The sequence below is a fragment of the Ahaetulla prasina genome, chromosome 2 (genome assembly GCF_028640845.1).
Source record: "Ahaetulla prasina isolate Xishuangbanna chromosome 2, ASM2864084v1, whole genome shotgun sequence".
Classification (NCBI taxonomy): domain Eukaryota; kingdom Metazoa; phylum Chordata; class Lepidosauria; order Squamata; family Colubridae; genus Ahaetulla; species Ahaetulla prasina.
The window spans coordinates 146,991,919-147,016,247 of NC_080540.1; the positions used below are offsets into that span (position 1 = coordinate 146,991,919).

The 24,329-nt window shown below is 43.9% G+C and overlaps 1 protein-coding gene across 6 annotated transcripts in view; it reads right to left on the minus strand.

Annotated features, from left to right (window-relative positions):
* Positions 1-24,329, minus strand: part of IKZF4 (IKAROS family zinc finger 4) — a 71,341-nt gene that overhangs the window by 31,145 nt on the left and 15,867 nt on the right. For 4 of the 6 annotated variants that reach the window (XM_058169284.1, XM_058169283.1, XM_058169282.1 and 1 more), the window contains exon 2: positions 6,016-6,070. In XM_058169284.1, the coding sequence (XP_058025267.1) occupies positions 6,016-6,055 (40 nt within the window). In that variant the 5' untranslated portion in view covers positions 6,056-6,070. Of the gene's footprint in view, positions 1-1,348; positions 1,534-5,813; positions 5,922-6,015; positions 6,071-24,329 lie in introns of those variants that run through there. The other 2 variants (XM_058169286.1, XM_058169287.1) reach the window with 2 other exon arrangements.

A 24,329-nucleotide genomic window follows, 5' to 3' on the forward strand; every position in this document is an offset into this window, starting at 1 on the left:
AAGTAGTACATGCATTTTAAATACCGTATGCAGTGGTTCATGGAACTGTGCAGCTTCAGTGGGCTCAAGAAAGCCAATCATCCGCCATTTTGAGTCAGATTACTTTGCCCTCAGGATGGTGAGAGACTGAATTCCAGACAGTACTTCTTGAATTGGGTTTTCTTTGCTGGAAGTCTGTCTCCCACATAATTCAGTTTTAAAGTATCTAAATATACTACTAAAACAACTAACACTGTATCTCTGTCTTTGTAACTTTCAGTTGGGCAAAACTGGGAGGTATAGGGCTGTGATTTGCGAACTTGTGGCACGTGTGGCCATTTCTGCAGGCATGTGAGCTGTCACCCTAGATCAGCTCCACCACGCATGTGCACACGCCTCCCGCCAGCCAGCTGATTTTTGGGTCTCTGCCGCGCATGCAGGAGATGTGCGTGAATGCTCATGCCGCCCCTCCCCTCCCAGGAGTCTCCACATGGCCCGTTTTAGATGCCAGGTAAGTACAGGGCTTGCGCGGAGGCTCTGAGAGGGTGAAAAACGGGCTTACCTGTTTGGCTGTTTCCGGCCTTCGGAGGCTTCAGGGAGGCCTGCTAGGCAGTGGTAAAATCTGAATTGGTTTGCTACCGGTTTGCTGGCCGCGCATGCGTGCTGCGTGTGTGCCGTTCGCACCAGATGCTGGCTGCACACACATGCACACTACACACCAAAAGGAAGCTTGGGAAGGTAAGTAGAACAGCGGGCGGGGGGGGGGGAGAATCAGCTGTGGTGCATGATTTTGGGAAACTTTTAAAAAACTTTTTTAAAGCATTTTTACTTTAATGCTTTAAGGCTCAGGCAAATAGGTAGTAAAAAAAATGCTTTAAAAAAGTAAAAAAAAAAACAAAACAGACTATCACAGCTGTGCCATGCGATCGTCTGAGCCTCTTTTTTTATCTTTTTTAAAGCATTTTTTTATTACCTATTCACCCGAACCGGTAACAAAAAAATGTTTAAAAAGTAAAAAAAAAACAACTTCCGACGATTGTGTGTTGCTCAGCTGATCGTAAAAACTTTATTTTTACATTTTTTTACTACCGGTTCAGCAAATCAGTAGCATTTTTTATTGTTGGTTCAGCCGAACCGGCCCAAAGTGGTAGCATTTTATCACTGCTGCTAGGCCCAAAATGGAGCGCGGGGGGGGGGTCATGCACACATGTCTGTGGGGGTCATGCGCGCATGCACAGGGGAGCATTGCATTATGGGTGTGGGCACGCGTGCATGCACACATCCCCGCGCTCCCCCCATTTTTGGCACACGACCGCAAAAAGGTTTGGCATCACTGGTCTAGGGCATTGATGGTGATTCTATAACATACATGTCAAAGGTGGCAATCCGCAAGGTTTTCAGTGATGCTCCAGCGTCCGGCATTCGCCAACACCCAACAGCAAATATTCTCAAAAGCCCATCCCATCCTTGTGAGATTTTTGAACGCTTACGAAGGCTGCACGAGAATAGAGTGTGCTCTCACATTGCCTCCAAAGCCTCAAAAAGTTGCCTCAGAAGGCTTCTGCAACAGAATCATCAGTGCTTGGAATACTTTACCTGACTCTGTGGTCTCTTCCCATAATCCTAACAGCTTTAACCAAAAACTTTCTACTATTGACCTCACCCCATTCCTAAGAGGACCATAAGGGGCGTGCATAAGCGCACAAACGTGCCTACCGTTCCTGTCCTATTGTTTTTCTTTTCTTCTTCCTATATATGTTTATATGTGTATATACTATATAATCTTTTTGTATGATGTTGTGACAAAATAAATAAATAAATAAAATAAATAAGGCTGTGCTGTGTCACCCAGGCTTTTCTGGGTGGCTCTTCCACAGCCATAGAGGCATTCTCTGAAGCTACTTCAAGAACGAAGATCTCAGGTAGGCTGCAGGGGCCTCTGAAAAGAAAGAGAATACCACCTGAAGCTGTGCGGTGTGCGGCAGATCCTGGAGAACAGCGTGAGGCGGCCTTTTTGAATGACAATGATGATTCTAAGGCTGAAGATGAGGCCTGGGCCTTGACTCTGGCCCAGTCGTAGCACTTTCAAGTACCACTGTTCAGATTGGCCTAGACTGGGGAGGGGGGACTTAAAAATTTGTGCCATCTTTTGTTTGGAGGGGGGATTATGACACGTCAGTAGAGGCAAGTTAGGCATTTTCCAAATTTTTGACAAGCTGAGCCCAAAATGTTCACCATTACTGGTCTAGGGTTTATTGATGGGTGAGCCCACTTTCTGCTTGAAGAGAGGGGCCCTTGGGCACATGCCAGCATGGGGAGTATGGTGCAGATTTCCTCATAGTTCATAGCTATCTTTATGCACCCTCCACTCAGCAAAGTGTCAAGTAGTTCCATGGATCAGCCAAGGAAGAGATGGAGGAGTGATCTCCAAGTTCCCTGTCAGCTTTCTAAAAGCAACCTCAATGGGGAAAGTGGCAGTTCACAGTTTCCCCCACTGTTTTTTTGCCTGGTCATTTTGTTTTTCTATTTAGGTAAGGAAATATCTCTGAAATGCAAATGTCAGTGGTTGTCTTGTAAAATAAAAAACCTGTAAGTTTAAATTTTACCCAAAAAATGCTTGTTTTTGTTCATCTCTGATATGCAGAAGAACAGGTATAGTAACCTGTTCCAACTTCAGTATAAATTTGGGTTAGAGAAGAGAATCAAATCCTAATCTGGGGACTGCCTGTAGTCAGTATTTCATAAAACAGCCACACCTAATTGTTCACTTCTGCACGCAATTAGCCTACTAATTGCCATGATTTATGCCCGCCAGATTACTAATTTCTCATCATACTAACTTGATACCTTTAGACAGGTAACTAGATAAGTAATTTACTACATCTTTAACCACAAAGCACACACTTCATTTGACAGCAATTCATTAAGGTAGCTCTCAAATATTAAGCTTCCAAAATATTGCATATTCACAGCAGTACAGTAGTTCCCTACTCTAATTGGACTCATTCTTATTTTATATCAACAACTTGCACTGTAGACTATATGACATCAATTTAATTCTTTTATGCTATTAAAAACTATTAATCCCCAGTAACTTCAGCAGTATCTATAAAAACGTTCTCTACTTTCTGAATTTTTCTTCAATAAATTAGTGGGTTTGATTTTAAATTAATGTAATTTTTATATTAGACACTTCACTAGTGATCAGAATCATTGCTAACAGGACACATCTATTACATCATGATTTAAAAGAACAACAGCCAGCTTTTTCCAAAGGTTCTATTTGACCCATATTCCATCTGTTTGCTATCTAAATCAACATTTTTCTGCAAGTAATTCTGATTCTTTTATTGATAATTACTCTTCTATGATGCTTTCCTGTCCAATCAAAATATATATTCTTTTTCCAAAGTCAGTCCATCCACAATTTACCTCTAACAATTAAAGTATGGTTTTTAATTATATCAATGAGTTTAATATATTCATTAGTGTTCCTGGCACCATTTAAATCCTTTGTAAATGCTATATGAAGGGAAAGCCTTTGGTCTATCTTATTCATCAGCTTGGCCAAGAAGTACACTTTTTTTCTTCTCTACATTTCCTTTTTATGTGAATCCTATCAACTTTTATGTAAACCAAGAGTTAGTTTTGTACAGTGGCTAAGGTATCAGGCTGGAAACTAAGAGGCCATGAATTCTAGTCCTCACTCAGGCATGAAAAGTACCTGAGAGACTTTGGGCCAGTCACTTTTTCTAAGCTCAATTCACATCTCAGGAGTGTGATCTGGAATGGGATAATAAACAGCCAGGCTGATACTTTTAAGCCAATGGGGACTTTAGGAAGTTTCAGGACCTATCAATATACTACTGTAATCACAAAAAGGATTTCATGAAACCAGAGCCATTTACTCTGTGAGGCCAAATACAGTTACATATTTAAAATTAAAATAACATACCAGAATTAAAGTATTACTATCTTTTTATCCTTTTAAAATTATATGTATTTGCTCCACCTGTCCCAACTTTAATAATACTAATAAGTTTATTTCCACCCTTTCCATCAGAAAAAAAAAACTTCCAGTCCTCCATCTGTAAAATAAACATTTACATGCATAGCAGGAGTCAAATTAAATTGAATTCTCTTAACCCTTTATCTCCTGAGGACTGCAATTAATTTTAAAATAATTTACATTTAAATATAATACAATGGATGGAGGCAACCCTTCCAAAAGTTTTAAAGTAGTGGGCTGTTATTACTCCAAGAGGAGTCAAAGGGAATACCAACTAGGAATGTTGTCTTTCTCCATTAATCAGTCACTTCATAGACTGCCTAGGAGCTGCTAAGGGATAGGATCAAAAAGTATCTCAGGAGATTTAATAAGACAGATGGTTTAAAAAGGAGAGCAAAGGGGTACACACACGCACATACACCATATTAACCCCATAACAAAAAAATGCAGCTAATGACCAAACTGACAAAACATTCACAGAAAAATAGTAAGTATGCCTGGAAAATACATTGTGTTCAGAGAGAACTGTTTGCATAGTGAGGTAATTCTGGTGGAAAAAGGTTTAATTTAAATTTGTAGTGAATTGATTGTTCTCAGCTAATAAACACAGAGAAACCTATCATTTCTAGAACAGAAGATTGTCAGACAAACAACTAATTTAATTGCTTTGAATTAGTGGCCCAAGTTGCAAGTCTGCTATATTTCATAGCAAAAATATATGCCAAATTTGACAGTGGGTTGAGGACAAGCTCCAGTATTTTTCCACATCTGCTCTTCAGAACACAATCACTGTGCAGTAGCCTAGTAAGACCACCTCACCAATCCCTTGTTCCTCCAATTTTGGCACATTCCTTCAAACCAACAGAACCAAGAAAAAGATGAGACCTGAATGGAATCTCCTGAGTCAAATTGTGCCTTGGGGCACTGACCATAGTTTAACATGAGCATAGGAAGGAAAACTAACAGAAGAAAATATCTACAGCTCAGAATGCAACTATGGAATTAATTGATACTCTCTAAATTTGGTTGTTTCCTTGCAGGCAAGTTGTCACCCAACTAGGATTTTGCTATCTATTGGTTTACAATAGCTTGCCCTGCCAATTTTGGCAAAAAACGATGCTCTAATCAAGGAACTACCAAGGAGAAAATCATACCTCCACCAAATCTGGCAGGGCAAGGTACTATATATAAACAAGCAGCAAACTCCACACTCACCCTGATGATGTGATCTAGTTGGGTAACAAAAAATGTGCAAGCAAATGACTAAGCCCAGAGAGCACCAAAATCCCCACAAGGAAGGCAATTTTCTAAGCTAGAGATTGTTACTATTTTGGGGCAATTGACTCCTTTAGTCTGAAACCTAAAGTCCCCTTCCCAGAAGAATGCATTTAAATACATAAAATAAAATGTATAAACATAAACTGTGTTACAAAAGAAACCAATTATGTTCAAATGATTATAAAAATACTTTACAAAACAAATAAGTGTGTAATAAGAGTAATGTATGTACAATACTTCTATATTAATCCATTAAATCAATTACAAGACAAGCTAAATGTTAAGTTAAAAAAATTAAAGTTGTAATACTTTTCCCATCCAAGTTTACGGACCTCAAAAATCTATTCACATAACCAGGTTGACCCTTGCCCTAGGATATTTGTGCTGTTGAACTGAACCAACTCACAGTACCTGGTCTCCGTTATCAGTCGTTTGCTGGAGCAAGTACCACAGACTAAGGACAAAAAGGGTGGAGAAAAAATATATTCTCCCATATTTAGATTCCCAGATCTTCAAGAGAGCAACAAATGGAGGAATTAATTCCCACCTTATGTTGGGAAAGAAGTCATGAGGATCCTCAACCTTCAGTCATTTTGAATATTCTTGTATAAAAGTGCCGGAAGTAGAAGTTTAATCTGATAAAAAGCTAGAAGTCCTGCAATGTATTTTTTAATAAGAAACAGAAATCAAGACAAAAGATCACACTAAAAATATCAATTTCAACCAGAAAAATGCAAAAAAATCCATACCAGATATGTAAGATCGCCCATTGCAGTCTTCTATCTCCATCTTGAAGACACTTTGCTAAGAAAAAAAAGAGAAAAACAGAGGTCTGTCAGAGCACCAGGCAAAATAAAACAGGAGCTGGATATTTTTTTTTTTTTTGCAAGATAGCCCTCCCTCCTGGCTCAGCAATGGTGTCATATTATTTGAACATACAAGAACTAACTAAATCATTTTAATTGCACTGCATTAACATATATCTCCAGGTTACAGCTGTAATGTTATTTGCAACTGGACATCAAACTACACTTTTAAAAAAATGAATATATTTCACACATAAACACAAACACAGTTGGAATCCAGAACTGCATTAACAGACGCTGACTTATAACATGTTCACTCTCTCTTTCTAGTACACATGCACAAATACTTTTTCTACTGGGAATAAAAAGCTATATCCATGTCTGTACATTCACATATCAATAATTTGCATGTTTAATAAAAACATGCTAAATATTCCACCATGTTGTCTGTTATTATGTCTGAAATTAATTGCCATCCATATAAGGAAGGAAACTGTCAAATAATATTAGCTTACAAAATAGAAGCTGAATGCTCCTTTAAAAAGTTGCAAGGAAGAACTATCAATCTCATATGAGGAGGCAATGCTGGGTTCAATCTTCATTGATCAAGCGGCCACTGCTACCGTAATAGTAAATCCTTTAGTAGCAAGGTACAGTAACAAATGGTGAATGGAAGATGGCAGCAGCGGTGTATGGTGCAACGAGGTTTCAGAGGGAGTTGCAGGTTATAACATCTGCTGCATAGTCCTACTGAGAGTCTAGTCGCCGCCTGGGATAGGAGGGTAATTGGGGTTTCAGATAGGATTGCACCTAAGTGACCTTTCTTGTTCTGTAGATCTTGTCAGGCCAGGTCATATACAGAGGAACTGGGAGAGATGAAGCAGATCAAATGACATCTAGAGTAACACTGGAGGATGATGAAGAATGAATTCAACTGAGCACGGGTAAGAACTATTAAAGCCAACCTCATGGCAATGCATGCAGTGAAGCAGAAATACTTTACACAAATTGCATCTGCAGATAATCGCCCAGGAGACCTCTTTAGGATAACCTGATTTGTTCTGGGGAAGGAAGACCTGGAGGTCAACCTGCAGGAGCACTAAGGAATTTGTTGATTTTTTTGGCAGATAAAGTCACTTAAATTGTTCCCAGCTGGATGCTGGCATGGACGTTGGTCTGATGGAGATGCCCAGGGTGGGTGCTTGCCCCGTTAGCAATAGCATTTAGACTTATATACCGCTTCACAGTGCTTTACAGCCTTCTCTAAACAGTTTACAGTCAGCATATTGTCCCCAACAATCCAGGTCCTCATTTTACTGACCTCGGAAAGATGGAAGACTAAGTCAACCTTGAGCTAGTGAAAATCGAACTCCTGGAGTCAGCAGTGAGTTATCCTGCAGTACTACATTCTAACCACTGTGCCATCATGGTTCTTATCTGGGAATAGTTTGTTGGGAAACACCCACTCAGTCAGAGGGAAGGCCTCAAGGGTGGATTTAGCTTTGAATCCTTGCACAATTGCAAGGGATCCAGAACAGAGTCATCTCCTTACACATGTAGGTCTACTTGCTTGTGCCTAACACAGTTTGACCCTGTTGCTCCTCAGGAAGTGAACAAAATCCTTGGGAATGTGAGCTTAGGCCACCTATGTTTTAGACCTGTGTCCCCCGGCTGACAAAAGTTTCCTAAGAAATGATGTATGGTTGGGCACTGGCAGTGGTTAATGCATTTCTGGAGGAGGGGTGATACCCTTGCCCTTTAAGAAACTGTAGTTCCCCCCCCCCTTCTTCAGAAACCATCACTAGATCTCATGCTGATGAACAATTTTCATCCTGCCTCTATTCTTCCCTTCCTGGAGAAGGTTGTTGAGAAGGTGGCTGTGTTGCAATTTCAAAGGATCCTGAGGAAACGGATTATCTGGACCCTTCTGTCAGGATTCAGGCCTGAATATGGGATGAAAATGACATTGGTCACACTTTTTCATGATTTCTGGCACGAGCAGGACAGTAGTATATTTGTCCTTGCTTTACTAGACCTCTTAGCAGTTTTCAATACCATCAACTATAGTCTTCTTTTGAAATAGGTTTGGGGACTGTTGGGAAGACTTAACCTGGTCGTGAGGAGGGATCAAGTGTGCAGCTAGTCACTACACAACCGTCAAAGGGCCAGGACCAGCCCATCCTAAATTCCTTGTAGCCTTATCTAATTGCTCCCAAGGGAGAGCTGCCAGACTGGGGAAGATTCCATAGGCAGAACATAATAAAGTAGTAGCTTGAACTCTACACCTCTGTAAGTCTGGTTGTTGGCATCTGACAGGGACTGGAAATAAGAGGCACAGCATTGTCCTAGTTTACCTCCTTTCTTTGAGGCTGTTTCCAGTCAGTGTTGATCAGGAGGGAGAATGCTAACTCTTGGCTGCTGCTTTGCAGGGTCCTTCAAAAGTCAGGGATTTCTCCACTCCTGTTTTAACATCTACATGAAATTGCTGGATGAGATCATCTGTCAATATGGGGTGAGATATCATGATTATGATACTCAGTTGCCCATTCCTGCCCATGGTGAGTTAAATGATGTCACAACCACCCTTTCTTGATGCCTGGAGGCTGTTGAGGTCTGGATGGGGAGCAATAATTAAAATTGAATCTTGGCAAGATAAAGTAATTTTGAATCTGGAGCTCTTTGGTTTTTGGAAAATTAACATCTTTGGTCATGGATGGAGTTGCACTATCCCAGACAGAGCAGGACACATCATCATCATCATCATCATCATTATTATTATTATTATTAGAATTTTTATACCACCCTTCTCCGAAGACTCAGGGCGGTGTACAGCACAGATAAAACATGGATACCAAAACACTTAAAATCCAATATTAGTCAAAAATCTAATTCAATATGCTGAGTTATTAAAATAAATATGTAAAAATTCTAAAAATTTCTAAAAACACCACTAAAACCCTAAATAAAATCGTTAGGCCAGCCCTGCTTGGTGAAAAAAGAAAGTTTTGAGCTCGCGCTTAAAGGTCCGAAGATCAGGGAGAAGACGTAGCCCCACAGGTAGTTCATTCCAGAGGGTCAGAACGCTCTTCCCCTGGGGGCCACCAGCCGGCATTGTTTGGCCGACGGCACCCTAAGGAGGCCCTCTCTGTGAGAGCACACCGGACAATAGGAGGCTGTAGGTGGCAGCAGGCGGTCCCGTAAATATCCTGGTCCCATGCCATGGAGCGCTTTAAAGGTGATGACCAAAACCTTGAATCGCACCCGGAAGACCACCTGTAGCCAATGCAGCCTGCGCAGGAGAGGTGTTACATGGGAGCTGCACGACGCTCCCACTATCCCCCGCGCGGCCGCACTCTGCACCAGTTGGAGCCTCCTGCTGCTCTTCAAGGGGAGCCCCATGTAGAGAGTATTGCAGTAATCCAGGCGAGAGGTAACGAGGGCATGAGTGACTGTGCACAAAGAGTCCCGATCAAGGAAGGGGCGCAACTGGCGAATCAGGCGAACCTGATAAAAAGCTCCCCTGGCGACGACTGTCAAATGGTCTTCTAGAGACAGCCGTGCATCCCGGAGAACGCCAAGGTTGCGCACCGATTCCTTGGGGGCAAGCAATTCGCCCCCCCACAGTCAGCGATGGAGTTAGCTGACTGTGCTGGGATGCTGGTATCCACAGCCACTCTGTCTTGGATGGGTTGAGTCGGAGTCTGTTCATCCCCATCCAAACCCGAACGGCCTCAAGGCACCGGGTCATCACATCAACGGCTTCGTTGGGGTGGTTCGGGGTGGAAATGTACAGCCGAGTATCATCAGCGTACAGTTGACAACTCACCCTGAAACCATGGATGATCTCCCCCAGTGGCTTCATATAGATGTTGAACAGGAGGGGTGAGAGAATCGACCCCTGAGGCACCCCACAAGTGAGTTGCCTAGCGGTCGACCTCTGGCCCCCACTCAACACCGTCTGCGAACAATCGGAGAGGTAGGAGGAGAACCACCGAAAAACTGTGCCCCCCACTCCCAAACCCTCCAATTGTTGCAGCAAGATACCATGGTTGATGGTATTGAAAGCCGCTGATAGATCTAACAGGACAAGGACAGAGGAACATCCCCTGTCCCGTGCCCTCCAGAGATCATCAACCAATGCGACTAAAGCCGTCTCCGTGCTGTACTCGGGCCTGAAGCCGGACTGGTATGGGTCTAGATAGACAGTTTCCTCCAGGTACCGGGGAAGCTGCCAAGCCACCACACTCTCAACAACCTTCGCCACATAATCTGGGGGTTCTCCTAGACTCGCCACTTCTGTTCGAGAACATGACAGTCATGGCTAGGAGGGCCTTTGCTCAACTGTGCATTGCATGCCAGTTACATCCATTCCTCAACCAGTGGGTCTGTCCTGTTCCAGTACACACACACAAACAAACAAGTGGAGTAAGTATGTTTATTTCATACAACCAATGATGCTCGGGGTTCAAAGCACGGCCAAGGCAAATGTGGTTTCAGTGGATTCAAGGCACAACAAAGGCAACATGACTCCAGCAGATTCAAGGCACAATGAAAGCAACTTGATGTCAATGGGTTCAAGGCACAATGGCAATTTGACATCAATGGGTTCAAAGCACAATGAAGGCAACTTGGCTTCAGGGGTTCAAGATATGACAATGGCAATATGGTCTCAATGAGTTCAAGGCAATAAGTTAAGAACATTCAAAGGTAGTTATGAGTGGTTGCCTGTGACAATCATCAGGCTCCAAGCACCGAGGTAAATAGGCACTGACCGGTGTGCATCATTAGGAGGGGGCAAGGCTGCCTCCTTACAAGTAGCCTTGCTGTCTTCCATTGCACCTAACTGTGCTCCATTCTGTGTGACCTGGGATCAGGTGGAGGTCACAACTCATCTTCTCCACTGACTGGCTGCAGCTGCATTTCTCCTCTGGCCTGCATAGCCATTTGGCTGTGCTCGCTGACTCCCCTGGCATTCCTGGAGAACGTCATCTTGACCATCAGATTCTGTCACAGAACCTTCTATGTCCCCCTGGTGCTCCCCACAGTCCCTGTCAGATGCTGCTGGAACTGGCTCTTCCTTGTCATCCAAGCCAGTGCCCAAGGAAGCCATCACAGGGTCTTTCTCATAGTCACCCATACTCTGGTCACTTCCCATTGAACTATTGAATGTCCTCTAAATGGGGTTGTCCTTGAAGAGCATCTGGAAGTTTCAGTTGACTGAAAATGCAGTAGCACGTTAAAAGTAGAGCGCAGTGGCATCAGAAGCCCTTGAAGTTCTTTTCACTTTTGAAATAATGAATTTTTCCTCCCGGAGTGACAAAACCTGGGGAATAAAGCCTTCAGAAGTAACCCAATTATTTTAAATAGACAAGCACACTGAAACTTTGGCGTGATGTTGTTGATTTGCAATCTTTACAAAAGGAAGAAAGATCAGTGTTTTCTTGATGGAAAGCAGTTACTGAAAAACTGCAGGGAAACAAAACCTAGACAGACCTCAGCATAGTTGCCAGACCCCCAGTGTGTGTGTGTGTGTGTGTGTGTGTGTGTGTGTGTGTGTGTGTGTGTGTAACTGGGTGAGATTCTTTAAGTGTCTTCTGGTTACAGCATGGGCTGGCAAAACTCTTCTCTTTCACAACAGTGTAATTCATTGAAAATAAAACAAAGCCAGGAGAGGACCATTTCACACTCTCCCAATATTCCCAGCTGCCCAGTATTCCAAACAAATTGTCTAGCATTACCTGGAAAACAGGAAGTTGTACAGTCACACATATTATTAGCCTTTAATTGTGCTGGTGAGCAACTAATGTCAGCTGATGGGTGAAAAACTGCTTGAATTATAACTTATGGGCAGGTTAGTAAGTTTGTGACACCAAGGAAGTTGTATGGAAAAGCAATGATTCAAAATAATTATCTAGGTTCATATGGATTTCTTCAGAACAGTATTATTGTATCATGTTTTAAATCAACTGGAATCCACTCTTTCTCCTAATAAAACATTTATTATTTCCTGAATTCAATTAGTTATTTCTTCCTGTCTAGATATAAAATAAAATGACTAGGATTGTGGCTGATTTAACCAGTCATTTTGCCCACATCCAAATAATTGAAAATCATTTTTAAAAGTACAGTCAGATTATGCTCTGCATACAACTCTAAGCTAATCTGCCATAACTGCAGTGTGCTATACAAACCACAGCCAATGAGTGTGATAGCTTATAGATTATGGTATTGAAAATGCCAGAGTGTCTGCTACACATCTATTTGACTTTCAGATTCAGCAACAAACCTTTATAACATTGCAACCTGTGAATCTATATAACTTTTATTTGCCCTCCTATTAATATATAAGTGTAATATAAAACATACAACACACATTGTATTTAGATATTTTGTACCTCCTGTCCACTGTCAGACAAATCTTTCTCTTTAGAAGTTTACATAATATTTTTCTATTATTTTTGTTAGTGATATATATAAAAAAAGATTCATCCTTCTTAAAGTCGTCAAGAAAAATAAAGACTTCCAGGCAAGATGGCATACAGAAAACAGCTCTGCAAAAAGAGAAATCAATGTTTGCAGCCACAAATAGGGAGCCAACAAAATGATTGCTTCCTTTGATCCTCTCTGGATAACAAAAGAATACAAGATTGCCCAAATGTTGTCCTTACATGTCCTTACAGTTGCTCCTTCGTATCCTGCTAATGTGAATCCTTACAATCTCTAGAAAGGAGACGAAGAATCAGGAGATCAGGGAATTCACTAGAATTGCTCAGCAAGGATACTAAGGATACTAAGTTCACATTTCTCTTGCTAACTGCTTTTGGAAATTACCTATTAACTACTTCAAAGAAATCAGACACTTTCAAGACACAGACAAGACTGCAAACACTGGATGTATTTAATCATCAATATAAGAAAATGAAGATTATATAATCTTTACGAATTTAAAATTGTTGTGACTTAGGCCCAAATAGTTATTACCAGACACAATCAGTCCTAAACAAATGTATTTTATTGGAATAGCTGAGAATTACCGTATATACTCGAGTATAAGCCGATCCGAATATAAGCCGAGGCACCTATTTTTACCACAAAAACTGGGAAAAACTATTGACTCGAGTATAAGCCGAGGGTGGGAAATGAGGCAGCTACTGGTCAATGTAAAAAATAAAGATAGAGCCAAGTAAAATAACATGAATATTTATTTGAACGAAAAACAATAAAAGTGCAAAAGGGGGAAGGAGGATTCCCAGCTTTAGAAAATTTAGAACTACGCCGCCTTTGGTATGACCTGAGCATAGCTCATAAAATTATCTGCTACAATGTACTTCCTATCAATGACTACTTCAGCTTCAACCACAACAATACACGAGAACACAATAGATTCAAACTTAAAAGTGAACCTCTCCAATCTAGATTGCAGAAAATGTGACTTCAGTAACAGAGTTGTTAATGCCTGGAATGTGCTACCTGACTCTGTGGTCTCTTCCCAAAATCCCCAAAGCCTTAACCAAAGACTATCTAGTATTGACCTCACCCCATTCCTAAGAGGTCTGTAAGGCGTGCATAAGAGCACCAGCGTGCCTACCGTCCCTGTCCTAATGTTCCCTTTAGTTGTATTCCTTTTATGTATTCAATTCATGCTTATATTTATATAATTATTTAATATGTATTTGACAAAATAAAATGAATGAATGAATGAATGAATAGAATAGAATAGAATAAATTTTTATTGGCTAAGTGTGATTGGACACACAAGGAATGAATGAATGAATGAATGAGTGAGTGAGTTACTTCAACAACATTGTCTCACAGAAATTGACAATACAACTGCAAGCATGAAAATGAGTCCTCCTTTAGCTTCCAAGGGACCAGGGTGCCTCTGAAGGTCAGTGCTCTAAGCACTAAGAACCCAGCACAAATCTAAGCCTGTATGCACACCAATAGTGAAAATACCCTGCACAGTGTCTCTTGGCAGAGAAGGTTAATTTTCATAGTCGTTGGGGTGGCGTTTTTTTTTTTTTTTGGCAGGGCAATAAGGGTCTCTAATATCATTAAACCCAAGTGTGAGGAAAAAGACAGCAGCTAAAATGTTAAGGCCAGTTGTGTGACCTTCTCCAATACAGTTGGCCTGGCTGTTTGCCAAAACTTAAAACACCCTCCCATCCCCCCTCCCTGCTAAAGCTTCTTTCTTAAAACAATTGTGGTCTTTGCCTTTCATTGTGCCAATCGACTTTAGAAGTCTGTGTGTGTGTGTGTGTGTGTGTGTGTGTGAGAGAGAGAGAGAGAGAGAGAGAGAGGGAGGGAGGGAGGGAGTGCAAAAGGGGGAAGGAGGATTCCCAGCTCTAAACAAAGGGAAATCCCGGAATGCCAGCGCGAAAGGCGGTGCTCACGTTCCTCCTCCCTTGCTCAAAAGCCCCAACATGATATTGGAATTGGATGCCATTATATACCTGCTGAGGGGATAATTTGAATAACTTGAAAGATATAAAAGCTCTAAACATATTTGTTTAAAAATCTAAAATCTATACTTAAAATAAAATGAATATAAAGTAATAAAGTTCTTTAAAGTTGTAATTCACTTTGCTGCTGAAAAAGAAAAGAAGCTTAACACCTTAAATGGTATTTATTAACTGAAATATCATCAAATCAAATATATAATGAGGTATATTATAATGACCTTTGTTTTCAGAAAGAAGCATGATGGAAGTTTTTCAATAAAGGGAAATATAGAAAAAACTTAGTGTCATGCTCATATATCATCTTTACAGATGTTGTTAACACTATACTATGGCAGCATATGATGGTACACTGTTTCAATCAATTTCAGGATGAAAAACTCATCAATGAGGAGGAGGAGTATAATTTATTAACCTTGTATGATATCAGTTTCTCAAGGACTCTAGAAGGACCCGAGGAAGAAATCTCTGCCCCCTCCCCACTTTCCCTTTCCAACCCAGCCTTCCAAGGGGACCTTTGAGGGAGAAATCTCTGCCCCCTCCCCACTTTCCCTTTCCAAGGCAGCCTTCCAAGAGGACCTCTCGAAAAGAGCGAAAGCTTTCTCCTGGCCGTTTTACCACCACCACACCCTCCACGCCGGCCATGGCACGAGCTCAGATTGCCGGCTGGGGATGATGGGCGCTGCAGTGCGATCTCGGGAGAGACTAGGAGGGAAGAAAGAATGACTGTTTCCCCACACCCTAGGATTGGGGAAAACATTGACCCCCCCCTTAGTTGCGGGAGAAGGGTTGCGCTTCAAAGCGGTCGCCTCCATCCATCAATCCATCCTTCCTTCCTTACTTCCATCCATCCATCCATCCATCCTTTTTTTTTTCCCAGCGAGCGGTGCGTGTGTGTGACATGCAAGCAAGACGTCTCACGAGGCGTGTGTGTGTGTGTTTGTGGTGGGGGTCTCGTCCCAGCCACCCACCCACTCGCTCCCTTTCCCTCTTCGGAGCGTGGGCTGTTCCCGTTCGCCCTGGCCTCCGTCCTCCGATCTCCTGCGCTGGGAGGCGGCGGCGAGCCGGCGAACGGCTTCGGGCACCGCGGACTTTGGCAAGGAGGAAGGTGGGAGGGAAGCGGAGCTGCCGGCTGTGGGGGTTGAGGCGTGCAAGAGGAGTGGCGTGGAAAGGCCTTTTTTTTGGTGTGTGCGTGTGTGTGCGCGCTGGTGTGCCCTAGGGAGGGAAGCGGAGCTGCCGGCTGTGTGGGGGGGTTGAGGGGCATGCAAGAGGAGCGAGCGTGGAAAGGCCTTTTTGTGTGTGTGTGCGTGTGTGTGCGCCTGTGTGCCCTAGGGAGGAAGCGGAGCTGCCGGCTGTGGGGGTTGAGGCGTGCAAGAGGAGTGGCGTGGAAAGGCCTTTTGTGTGTGTGTGCGTGTGTGTGCGCGCCTGTGTGCCCTAGGGAGGCGGAGCTGCCGGCTGTGTGGGGGTTGAGGCGTGCAAGAGGAGCGCGCCTCCTCCTCTTCCTCCACGCTCGCTCCTCTTGCACGCCTCAACCCCACCATCCCCACCCTCTCCAGCGTGAAGGTCACCTCCTCCTCTTCCAGGCGGCGGCGGCGGCGGCGGCGGCGGCGGCTCCGGCTCAGCGGGCGCCACAGCCGGCAGCTCCGCTTCCCTCCCACGGTCCCAGTCCAGCGAGCGGTGGCGACATGCCGGCGCCGCTCCGCTTTCACCGTTCGGCTGGATTGGGACCGCTTGGCTTGGTCCGGCGGGCGGGGAGCCGCCAGCCTTCTCGGCTGAGGAGGAGGTTTCCCGAGCGGTGGCTGGATCTTCCAGACTCGCAGAGTTCCAAGCCCCATCATCCACAGGCGGCCCTTGCCAGGGGCTCCACATCTGGCACACGGGGAAGGGATGGGGAGCTTCAACGCATTCGGAAAAGCCGCCTGGCGGGCTCCAGCTCTGCTCGGGCGCCTGAAGCCTTCCTACAAGCCCCTTCTACCCACCCCTTTTCTCCCGCCCGCCCAGCCGTGTAGAGCCAGGGGTTTGGTTGGGTCGACCGGTAGCCTTCCCCACGCAGCCCGGCTCGCTTGAAGCCCTCAGGCCAACCGATGCAGGAAGGTGAAGCGAAACTCCAGCCAAGGTTGCAATTCAAAGCCGCTCCGCTCTTGGGCTCATCATCCCAGCGTTAAGCTTCCAGCCGGCAAAACGCCAGGCGTTAGCCCGGCCGTCCCCACGTGCGAGACCCGGGGCGAGCACGGGACGGAGGAGCCCCGCGGGTTGCTTTGAACTGGGTATCCTTGCGGCTCTTAGGAACTCGCTCGCAAGAGAGACAGGACGGGCCAGCTGGGGGCCCGGCAGCTCCTCCAACCCGCAGCCCTTTCAAGGGGAAACCCTCCCTCCCTCAGCCGAGAAGGCTGGCGGCTCCCCGCCCGCCCGCTGACCCAGTAAGCCGGTCCCAATCCAGCCGAACGGTGAAAGCGGAGCGGCGCTCGGCATGTCGCTTTCACCGTTCGGCTGGACTGGGACCGGTGGGAGGGAAGCGGAGCTGCCGGCTGTGGCGCTCCGCTCGGAGCCGCCGCCGCCGCCGCCGCCTGGAAGAGGGAGGAGGTGACCTTCACGCGCGGAGAGGGTGGGGGATGGTGGGGTTGAGGGGCGTGCAAGAGGAGCGAGCGTGGAGGAAGAGGAGGAGGCGCGCTCCTCTTGCACGCCCCTCAACCCCCCCACACAGCCGGCAGCTCCGCTTCCCTCCCTAGGGCACACAGGCGCGCACACACACGCACACACACACAAAAAGGCCTTTCCACGCTCACTCCTCTTGCACGCCCCTCAACCCCCCCACAGCCGGCAGCTCCGCTTCCCTCCCACCTTCCTCCTTGCCAAAGTCCGCGGTGCCCGAAGCCGTTCGCTGGCTCGCTCGCTCGCTCCCAGCGCAGGAGATCGGAGGACGGAGGCCAGGGCGAACGGGAACACTGCACCACCAGGGCTTCCCCGCGCCAATGCACAGCCCGCCAAGTTTGTGCCGTCCGCCCACCAGACACGGGAATAGGGGCCGGCCTGGGGGCGACAAATCCCGCGAGACCTCGGCGGGCCCGCTCCCCGTCCCTCCCATGGGAGTCCGTTCGGTACCCCCTCCTGTGCGGGGTTCCCGAGCGTGAACTCGAGTATAAGCCGAGGGGCGTTTTCAGCACAAAAGCGTGCTGAAAACTCGGCTTATACTCGAGTATAAGCCGAGGGGCGTTTTCAGCACAAAAGCGTGCTGAAAACTCGGCTTATACTCGAGTATAAGCCGAGGGGCGTTTTCAGCACAAAAGCGTGCTGAAAACTCGGCTTATACTCGAGTATAAGCCGAGGGGCGTTTTCAGCACAAAAGCGTGCTGAAAACTCGGCTTATACTCGAGTATAAGCCGAGGGGCGTTTTCAGCACAAAAGCGTGCTGAAAACTCGGCTTATACTCGAGTATAAGCCGAGGGGCGTTTTCAGCACAAAAGCGTGCTGAAAACTCGGCTTATACTCGAGTATAAGCCGAGGGGCGTTTTCAGCACAAAAGCGTGCTGAAAACTCGGCTTATACTCGAGTATAAGCCGAGGGGCGTTTTCAGCACAAAAGCGTGCTGAAAACTCGGCTTATACTCGAGTATAAGCCGAGGGGCGTTTTCAGCACAAAAGCGTGCTGAAAACTCGGCTTATACTCGAGTATAAGCCGAGGGGCGTTTTCAGCACAAAAGCGTGCTGAAAACTCGGCTTATACTCGAGTATAAGCCGAGGGGCGTTTTCAGCACAAAAGCGTGCTGAAAACTCGGCTTATACTCGAGTATAAGCCGAGGGGCGTTTTCAGCACAAAAGCGTGCTGAAAACTCGGCTTATACTCGAGTATAAGCCGAGGGGCGTTTTCAGCACAAAAGCGTGCTGAAAACTCGGCTTATACTCGAGTATAAGCCGAGGGGCGTTTTCAGCACAAAAGCGTGCTGAAAACTCGGCTTATACTCGAGTATAAGCCGAGGGGCGTTTTCAGCACAAAAGCGTGCTGAAAACTCGGCTTATACTCGAGTATAAGCCGAGGGGCGTTTTCAGCACAAAAGCGTGCTGAAAACTCGGCTTATACTCGAGTATAAGCCGAGGGGCGTTTTCAGCACAAAAGCGTGCTGAAAACTCGGCTTATACTCGAGTATAAGCCGAGGGGCGTTTTCAGCACAAAAGCGTGCTGAAAACTCGGCTTATACTCGAGTATAAGCCGAGGGGCGTTTTCAGCACAAAAGCGTGCTGAAAACTCGGCTTATACTCGAGTATAAGCCGAGGGGCGTTTTCAGCACAAAAGCGTGCTGAAAACTCGGCTTATACTCGAGTATAAGCCGAGGGGCGTTTTCAGCACAAAAGCGTGCTGAAAACTCGGCTTATACTCGAGTATAAGCCGAGGGGCGTTTTCAGCACAAAAGCGTGCTGAAAACTCGGCTTATACTCGAGTATAAGCCGAGGGGCGTTTTCAGCACAAAAGCGTGCTGAAAACTCGGCTTATACTCGAGTATAAGCCGAGGGGCGTTTTCAGCACAAAAGCGTGCTGAAAACTCGGCTTATACTCGAGTATAAGCCGAGGGGCGTTTTCAGCACAAAAGCGTGCTGAAAACTCGGCTTATACTCGAGTATAAGCCGAGGGGACGTTTTTCAGCACAAAAAACGTGCTGAAAAACTCGGCTTATACTCGAGTATATACGGTACTTCATTCTCAGCTTAGTCCAAATTAATTCCAAAACAAACCCTTCAGAAAAAGTCCTTTGACTTTATCACAAACCTTTGTCCTCTTTGGCACTCTGGCAAAGGCTTTAATTGGCAAAGCCCCACAAACTTCAGAAACAAGAGAGATGGCTAGAAACAATTTTAGTAATGTTGCTTGCCTACAAAGAGCCCAAGAGCCATTGCTGCTCTTTTAAGCTTTTTGGGAGGGGCCAATCATCTCCTGGCCTTACTCTCGAGTCATCCTTTGCTTTAGCTGCTCTTGCCTTCTGGAAGCTCTTTGCATGCGTGCACTAGGAACAGCCTCTTCCTGTTCCTCTGCCTCTCTGCTGTCCGCCTCTGGAGGCTCCGGAGTCCACGCATCGCTCCCAGATGGCCCTGGCCCCATCTCTGCCTCTGATGCAGAGCCCTCGCCCGGGCCTTCCCCAGAGTCCAGAACTGGCCCATGGTCCTCCCCAGCCTCCTCACTATCTGACTCCACCGCTAGCTGCACGGGCTGCTGGTGGACCACAACAAAAATAAACAACAAAAAACAAGACAAGGATTTGGCTACAGAAAGTTTTAAACAGATTGAGGGTTCTGAAAAATTTGAATGTGGATTTTGAACATTAAAATTTTGAGATTATTTTTAAAGAATGCATGTTTGTGAAAAGAAAAAAGTGTTTACAAAACAAATAAGTGTTTAAAAATATCTTTGAGGAACTGAATAAGTAACAGCATCAGGATTTTAAATCTATTATATCATCTATGTTGTGTCTACTAGAAGAAGATATTACAGTTTGTGCCAAAAATGTTATAGAAAAAGTTATGCAACAAAACCTACACAAAAATAGGAATGAGAATTTAAATAAGAATTTGTCATCAAATATAAAGAAAAAAATGGATGAGGTTTAAAAATTAAGAAGGAAATAAAAGTGGCAATCCTAGAGAGCAACTGTGAAACAGTGAAAATGGGCTCTTGATCTCCATTTTCGGCTGCAACAGTCTCCTGCAGTCCTCTGCCCACAAAAACAGAGCTTGGTTGGGCCACGTTTGTCCCCCCCGGTCCCGTTTTCTGCCACGACGGCCTCCTGCAGTCCTCTGCCAGCGAAAACGGAGCTCCTTGTGGACCTCCCATACTCCATTTTTGCTGGTAGAGGCACTGCAGGCCAGTCCTTTGCTTTTTCCAGGGCGGCCCCACAGGCCAGATCTAAGCACCCCACGGTTCGGATTCGGCCCCGTTTGACACCCATGCCCTAAAAGTACCATATTTTTTGGTGTTTAAGACACACTTCCCCCCCAAAAGTGGGTGTAAATGTCTGTTTGTCTTACATCAACCCACCGGCCCCCACATTTTGGCCTCTGCCTCCCAGCAATTTGCCTCCTTGCAGCAAACAGCAAACACCTGGTCAGCTTCAGAAAAGCTTGATTTAGCACAAGCAGCCAATTGGCAGTTGGATCTGCCTCCTGGAATACCTCCTATCAGCTGTTCCAGGCTGCGGGGATTGCCACTGCCTATTGGTGCTGTCATCGCTGCCGCCTATCACTGCCTTCGTGCGCCCCATTTTCAGCCTCCACGCATCCTGTTTTCAGCCTCGGCATGCCCCATTTTTGGCCTCCACGCGCCCCATTTTTGGCCCGTTCCAGGTGGTGGGGATTGCCACTGCCTATCCCCACCTGGAATGGGCCAAAAATGGGTCACACAGAGGCTGAAAATGGGGCGCACAGAGGCGGCAATAGGCAGCAGTAGCAATGGACAGCAACGGCAACGATGGGCGGTGGCGATCTCCGCAGCCTGGAACAGCTGATAGGAAGTATTCCAGGAGGCAGATCCAACTGCCTTGTGCTAAATCAGGCTATGCTAAGGCTGACCAGGCTGTTTCCTGTTTGCTGCAAGGAGGCAAATTGCTGGGAGCCAGAGGCAGATTTTTTTTCTTGTTTTCCTCCCCAAAAGCTAGGTGCATCTTATAGTCCAGAGCATCTTATAGTCCATGGCATTGGGCCGGGTTATTTACGGGACCGCCTACTGCTACCAAATATCTCTCACCGACCCGTGCGCTCTCACAGAGAGGGTCTCCTCAGGGTGCCGTCGGCGCGGCAATGTCGTCTGGCGACACCCAGGGGTAGGGCCTTCTCTGTGGGGGCCCCCACCCTCTGGAATGAACTACCCCCCGGACTTCGTCAGCTCTCGGACCTCCGGACCTTCCGCCGCGGGCTTAAAACGTATTTATTTAATTGTGCAGGGCTGAGCTAGATTTTAAATTATTGGTTTTAAATTGGGTTTTATTTGATATTTTAATTCTAAATTTACGGGCTTTTTAGAATCAGTTTTTTAATTGTTTTATATTGTATTTATATGTCTTTTAAATGCCTGTACACCGCCCTGAGTCCTTTGGGAGATAGGGCGGTATATAAATTTGAATAAATAAATAAATAAATAAATAAATAATAGTCCAAAAAATATGGTACTTTATTTATCAGAATTTGATAGCATTTAAACTGCTTCTGTATCTGTCTTTGGTAAGGAAGTTTTGTGAACTTGTTCTTTTTAAAGGAGAAATTATCCCTATTTCTCATGCTAAATGTTACTATTTTGTTTATACTAGGATACTGGGATTACTTTATGTTTGCTAAATGTGGATTTGTCTATAGTTCAGAGTTTAGATATGGAATGTTTATTTGAATGGGCTATGCTGCTATTTGGGGTGATTTCTTTGGAATTGTTGGCATTTGGAATGGAAAAATGTTGTGTCTTTTTAAAAGGAGAAGTGGTCCTTCTTTATCATGTTAAGCTGTAGGATTTTTTTTTGTTTACACTAGAATATCAGGACCATTTTAGGGCTTTTAAATGGGATTTTATTTACAGCTAAGAATTGAGATATAGAATGTTAACTTTTATACATGTTATCAAATTTTAGAACTCTGGACTTTTTGCTTGATAATTGAAGAAGTTTATTTGATTTGCCTATTGTTAAGAGATGAATTATGGGATGAAGTGTTTTATATTTTTAAGTAAGTGGATTGTGAAATTCATTATACTTGTCATGATGAAAGTGAGAAGTTTATTGGGGGGTCTCTTTATTTGTATGGTTTCTTGTATTCTCTTTTTCCATTTGTTTTTCTAGCTTGCTTTATTTTTCTTTCTGTTGGAATTAAAACTTTCAATAAAATTATTACAAAAGAAATTATAAAAGTGAAACAACTTTTACTATATATGACAAAATGGAGAATATATTTCCAGCATGAAATAAAGTTTTTGATTTTACAAAGAATAAAACCCAGGTTCAAATCCACTCCCAACTAGAAGCAGCTCACTGAATAGTTTTTGAGCCAATCACTTAGTCCAAATTTTTGAGAAAAATTGGAAGAGGGAATGCTACATATGCTACCAGGAATTTCTGGAGAAAAGACAAGATAAATTGAAAAAAATCTACCTTGGGTGACAGTTTATTTGTCTCCTTTCTGCAGATGGGAGGATTTGTAGAACAGCCTTTAAGCTTTATAAGGCTATGAAGACCAAGACCATCATTTTGACTTCGGTCCCAAGAGCCAATGTATCAGCTTTGGAAGAAGCAAGATATCATTCAATTAGATCATCATAAACATTCCAATCCTTCTGCACCAGTTGAAGTTTCTTAACAGCTCAAGGCAAAAAGCAATTACACTCAAAAGATTTATGGAATTGAAGGGGAAAAAGTGTGGGTTATGAGATGCTCCATGCTATTCCCAATCTGGGATTTTTAATTTATATTGGATTTCATCTTTTTTGGCTGGAAATGACAGAGTCTAACATAAGACATCTTTTCTGAATTGTTGAAATTTTAGTTGTTCCCTTTATCCCTGCAGATAAAAGCCCAGAATGTTGAAGCAACTTATGCTACAGTAGATATTTAGAAAGTGTCTTGACTTATTAAATCTTCTACATTTCAAAAATCTTTACCCTATCGATAGATCCTGCAGTGTAATATTACTATGCCAACAGCAATGTGACCATATGAAAAGCCATGCCACAATACAAAGTAGATATGCATCAAGCAGACATGTTGATAAAAATATGTATGGACTTTGCATGAATACAGTGCACAAACTCTATGCAAAAATATATTTCTGATATAGCACTGCATTCGTATACAATGCTAAGCCATAGCTTTTACCTGTAATTTATAGAACAAACTACAGTGGCCTGAATCATACATACTACTAATCCTCAAAGCATAAAAAACAAATCACAGTTCAAACAATAAACAAACCACATTATATTTTAGAACAGTTTGTTCATACTATTATATTCAGATGGCTCCAAAATGGTAAAGGTATAACAGAACTGGGAGAACATTAGCAGTTAAAACATACCAATAATAATATTAAAGGTTTTTCTCAGACATGATAATAATCATCATCATCACGATGAACTGCTTTGTCTCAATATCAAAGTGATTCTGTATTTCAGGTTGCAAACAGAAGTCTGCAATGACTGAAGATTTTTAATCAAGTGTACTATATACAAATTGAATCAGTTGCCATCTGGCATGATTAACTAACTACATATATACCACTTGAACTGCAATTATGTACACAATTTTAATTGCTTTTAATTCAAATCACTCTCATATAAAAATAACATCTTCTATATATAAAATGGGCAGACATTGATAAACCCAACCTCTAGGCAACACTAACATATACATTTCTTTTACTGGGCAAAATCAGACAGATTATTTAATTACAAGCAATAATTAATATGCAATTTGCAGCCAAGAAAACTTCATGTTGCCATGTTTGCCCTCAGAATGTTAGTGTACTGTATTACGGAATTTTCAAGAACCAGATTTTTAAAAAAATATTTTGCTACTGCTGCTTTCGTAATAGGCATACAAACAAAACTCTAATATATAATACAGATAGTACTATTAATTGCAACCACAATTGGGACCAGAATTTCCATTGCTAAGCAAGGCAGTTGTTAAGTGAATTACAACCAATTTAGAATATTTTTTGTCACCGTTGTTAAGCGAATCACTGCAGAAGTCATTAAGTGATTTTACTTGTCAAAAGCTGGCTAGAAAGTCACCAGTGGCAATTACATGGCCCAGGGATGCTGCAACTATCCTAAATA